Raw genomic sequence first — 4,559 nt, 5'->3', positions numbered from 1 at the left:
CTCTCCTCTATGAACCAAAAACGCTCCAATTAATGATTTAAATCTGGTTCACCAGCGATTGCGCACAATGTTGCGCGGGTTTGATGCTTATGTCCGTCCGACATCATGTTTCCTGCCACGATCCAACCAAGTTTCGTCTTCTTCAGGGTTGGCAAATTGCGGCCCAATCGTATCTATCCCACACAGAGCAGATCGCAAACTATTCCGCCTCCCAGCAGAATGTCGACCCTCCGGGGGTTTCAAACTCCGGATCCGATAACTTGATGTTCTTCGGGATGTGCAGCGCATTCTTGTCCATTCTTTGCAATGGCATTGGGTCTGTTATACGCTCCATGACTAGAAATTCCAACCTGACGCTAAACTCACTTACAACCGAATGTATAACTGCGCTGACGGTTCCCATGGCGCTAGTCAACCTACATCCAACCCCCGATAACGAAAGGTTAGCTACTTTTTCCTTTAGTTGAAGACGCTTGCATACATCCTTCCGAATTATGTTTACCTGTGCTCCCGGATCTAAGAAAGCCCTGCACAGGTGCTCATTGCCGAATCGATCATTGATTCTGACGGAAGCGGTCGCAAGCAACACTTGATTTGGACATGTTACTACCGTAGACACTACCGAGCAACTAGCCTGATCGCTTGAATCGCTCCTTGTCTTTTTTGAGATTTCCGATATCGAGTTTTCGTTATTTGGCCTTGCCCTTGAGTCCACCGATATCCCGAGTTTATCATTATGCAACCACGTGCTATGCTTTAATCCGCATTGCTTGCACCCGCTTGCCGTGCATCTATCTGCCGTGTGATCTCTGCGCAAACAATTGAAACATAACCGATGACGCCGTACTTCACCTAATTTTTCCGACGTAGTCACATCCTTAAATTTTACACAATGATAAATTGCATGATCGCCGTGACATATTACGCAATTCTTGTCAGCAAACCGAACTATGTTAACACTCATTTTTTCTCCTCTATGCACAGAGGAGGACGCAGTCGAATTAATTGAACATTTATTTGTTTGCAAATTTTCTAATATTACACATTGTCATGACAAAAAATCTAAAAGTTCTTGTAACGTGGGTGTTTCATTTTCGACTGTCTCTGATTCCCATTTTCGTTTGGTTTGAACATCCACGTGCGACATGACTGTATAAATGATGATGCTATTCCAGTCATCGACCGGTTCGCCTAACGATTTTAATACTCGGAAATGCTTCTTTGTTTCGTCCACTAATCTACGCAATTGTGCCGGCGATTCTTTAATGATGGAACCCATGCCCAACAGCGTATGAATATGCTGATGTATTAACAACTTCTTATTTTCAAATCGCTCTCTTAATAGAACCCATGCGATTGAATAATTATCGGTTGATACATCTAATGATTGCACGACTTCAGCCGCGCTACCTTGCAAACATGACTTTAGATAATGAAATTTTTGTATTTTTTCTAATGATGTATTACTATCAATTAACGTTTGAAATGTATCTCGAAATAATAGCCACTGCGCCTGAGCTCCATCAAATTTCGGCAGTTCCAGGGTAGGCAGCTTCATTTTCCCAACTCGTGTCTCGCTTACGATTTCCTGATTCGCTCTCGCGTGCATCCCGTTATCAATGTGTCGTTCCTGCCTTGGATCAATTCGCCTCTTCAATTCAGCCACTGCACGATAGTATGTTGTCTCAAATGCCTCTCTTTCTCGTGCCTGTTCCTCGCTCGGTTCATCATCCTCAGCCAGACCGATATCCTCACGGCCCTGAACATCGTCAAATTCCTTCCACAAATCGGCCAGTTTTTGTAACCTCGCTTGGCACTCTATAACATCGATAAGATCCAAAGGCATAGAAACTGCGAAATTGTAAATACGCGTGACCTTTTACGGTCGCCCGCCGTCTCGATAACAATGACAAATTCTCTGCCATGTTTACACCTATTTCAAACGTTCATACACGAGGTCTTTGCGTGAGCTACGTTATTTGTCGTTATTGGAATGTGTATAATTATCGTTCGTGAAATGTATGATGTTCGAATTATCGTCAAATGTAGAAATGTCAAGTCGTTCGCAAAATGTATGAATTTCGACTCTCTTACAAATGTCTGAAATTTGACTCGTTGCAAAATGTATGAATATGGACTCGTCGCAAATTATGAATTCGACTCGTCCCCCAAATGTATGAACTTCGGCTTATCGCAAATTATGAATTTCGACTTGTCGCCAATGTATAAAATTCGAGTCAACTAACCAATGTATGAATTTCGAGTCGCTACCAAATGCATGAATGTCGAGCTAATTAAATGTATGAATTTCGACTCGATGCCCAATGTATGAATTTCGACTCGATGCCCAATGTATGAATTTCGACTCGACCACCAAATGCATGAATTTTTGCTACAAAATGAATTTCGAGTCGATAACCAAATGCATGAAATTTTGTCACAAAATGAATTTTGAGTCGATAACCAAATGCATGAAATTCTAACTTCTTAATGTAAATGTATCTCGCTTACCGGGATTTCATGTCACTATGTCGTGTCCTGCTTAATCGACTTACTACCGATATCTCATGACCAATGCCTTAATGATGATTACGCCGCAGCATGGCTACAGCCCTCCAAAAATCGACGGAAATCCTTAAAGTCACCCTGGTTGTCCAAATCCGGCTCGAAGGACCATTAATTATGTATGTTCTCGTCCGGGCGTTTCTCTCTCTCTCTCTCGCCCAGCGATCACGCCGTGCCGTCGAAAGTTCCACGCGCCGCTATTGGGTCGAGCCTTCTTACAAGGCGAATTATTTTAAAATTACGAATCCGGACGTGGGAGCTCCAAATTCCTCCGTCTTAATAAATGATGCACAATGATGACAAGTCTTATAAGTTTATTCAAACACTCTCATTTTCTAACAGCTTGTCGCTCGCGTCATGATAATACAATTTCACTTAAAATTAGAGCAAGACTCTCGTGCGTTGTCTACGACTCTCTTTCCACAACTCTTTTCTCGCCGGTAGCGCGAGCTCTTACGTTCTCCCTCCTTTCGGGAGACGTACCTATTAGACGTCGGGCCCACGAACACGTTAGGTTCACAATTTCGGTAACTCCCAAACAGTAGTAGCCGCCAATATAATGGGCCCGCTGCCCAGAAGTAAATCCGGCTTTGCGTATATTCTGGTCATTCAGGACTTATTCACAAAATGGGTTAAGTGCTGCGCTTTAAGAGCCGCAAACGGGAAAAAAATTAGAGAAACTTTAGAAGATCTAATTCTATCACAATGGGGGACGCCAAAATTTTTAATTACGGATAATGGTACGGAGTTTGTTAATCAAACATTGCAAACGTTCGCACAAGAATATGGAATAACGCACATCACGGTTCCACCGTATCATCCGCAGGCTAACCTCGTGGAGAAGGTAAACCGCGTATTAAAAACTACGATTATCGCTTTTCTAGACCGCGACCACCGTGAATGGGACGTACATCTGCATGATTTCTGTTTTGCCTACAATACCGCGCATCATTCGTCCATAGGAATTTTGCCCGCTTTTTTGAATTTAGGCCGCGAGTTAGAGCCGACACATTCGTTACGCCGTCGACGCGAGGAGACTACCGAGGTACAACCACGCGAGGCGGGAGAGTGAGAGAAAAGAATGAAAGATTTACAAGAGCTGCATGCGTGGATGTTTGAGAACTTAGAGCAGGCTCACCGAAAACCAACGACTTATTATAATATGCGCCGGCGAAATAGATCCTTTGGGGAGGAGGAATTCGTGTTGAAGAAACAACATACCTTATCGTCCGCGGCTCATAATATCGCCGCAAAACTTTCACCCAGATTCCAGGAACCCTTCCAAATCGCAAAAATTTTGTCGCCGGTCGTTTATGAGCTCGCGAATTTAGATGGTACTTCCGTGGAGAAGGTGCACATTAAATCCTATCGTTTCGTGGACCCCGACTAACCCCCCTGCCACCCTGCTACTTATTAGATCCATTTGTCGTTCCAAACCTGAGAAAGAACGGCCGAACGGCCAAAAGACTGAAATGGCGGAGCAGCCGAGAAAGGAGAGAGTCGCCACCGCATTCGCCGACCTTCTCCGGATGATCCGGCACGATACCCCACATACGACCGCTCTAGTAAGAACAGCCATTGACATATGGCTACATGAATGGGGGACCAGAAGAGACGCCGGCACCCAAACAGACTCGGAGCCACTGCACTCGGAGGGCGGAGTCGCGGGAGGGCCGGCGGAGCAGGAGCGAGAAGAGCCGCTCACCCAGGACGCGCTCGGCATCGACTGTTGGAATTGCGACAGAGATGGACATCGTTATTCGAACTGCCCTCGACGCCGGGGCCGCTTCTGTTATAGATATGGACAAGGAGGACGCACTCTGAAGGAGTGCCCAAGGTACGGAAAGATGTGGCGAGCGGGAAGAAAGGAACATCGACCGAAGTCCAGCAAGAGGGATTAACGTCGAGGTCACCCTGAAGGACACTGGCTTCCGCGGAGACCCCGAGATTCCGTTAAGGGACGCCGATGAAGGAGGGGGAGGGGTGTGACCGGA

The 4,559-nt window shown here is 45.5% G+C and overlaps 1 protein-coding gene across 1 annotated transcript; it reads right to left on the bottom strand.

The window, feature by feature from the left end:
* Positions 1 to 1,048: 1,048 nt before the first annotated feature.
* On the bottom strand, positions 1,049 to 1,846 carry LOC120359940. The gene has a single exon (XM_039459417.1). The coding sequence runs from the start codon at positions 1,844 to 1,846 to the stop codon at positions 1,049 to 1,051; it is 798 nt and encodes a 265-aa protein (XP_039315351.1).
* Between the last annotated feature and the right edge of the window lie 2,713 nt (positions 1,847 to 4,559).

Source organism: Solenopsis invicta, unplaced genomic scaffold (assembly GCF_016802725.1).
Source record: "Solenopsis invicta isolate M01_SB unplaced genomic scaffold, UNIL_Sinv_3.0 scaffold_38, whole genome shotgun sequence".
NCBI classification, from domain to species: Eukaryota; Metazoa; Arthropoda; class Insecta; order Hymenoptera; family Formicidae; genus Solenopsis; species Solenopsis invicta.
This window is presented reverse-complemented; position numbering and strand designations above follow the sequence as displayed.

Excerpts from the sequence above, each read along its gene's own strand:
- LOC120359940 (XM_039459417.1), bottom strand. The coding sequence starts at position 1,846 with ATGCCTTTGGATCTTATCGATGTTATAGAGTGCCAAGCGAGGTTACAA.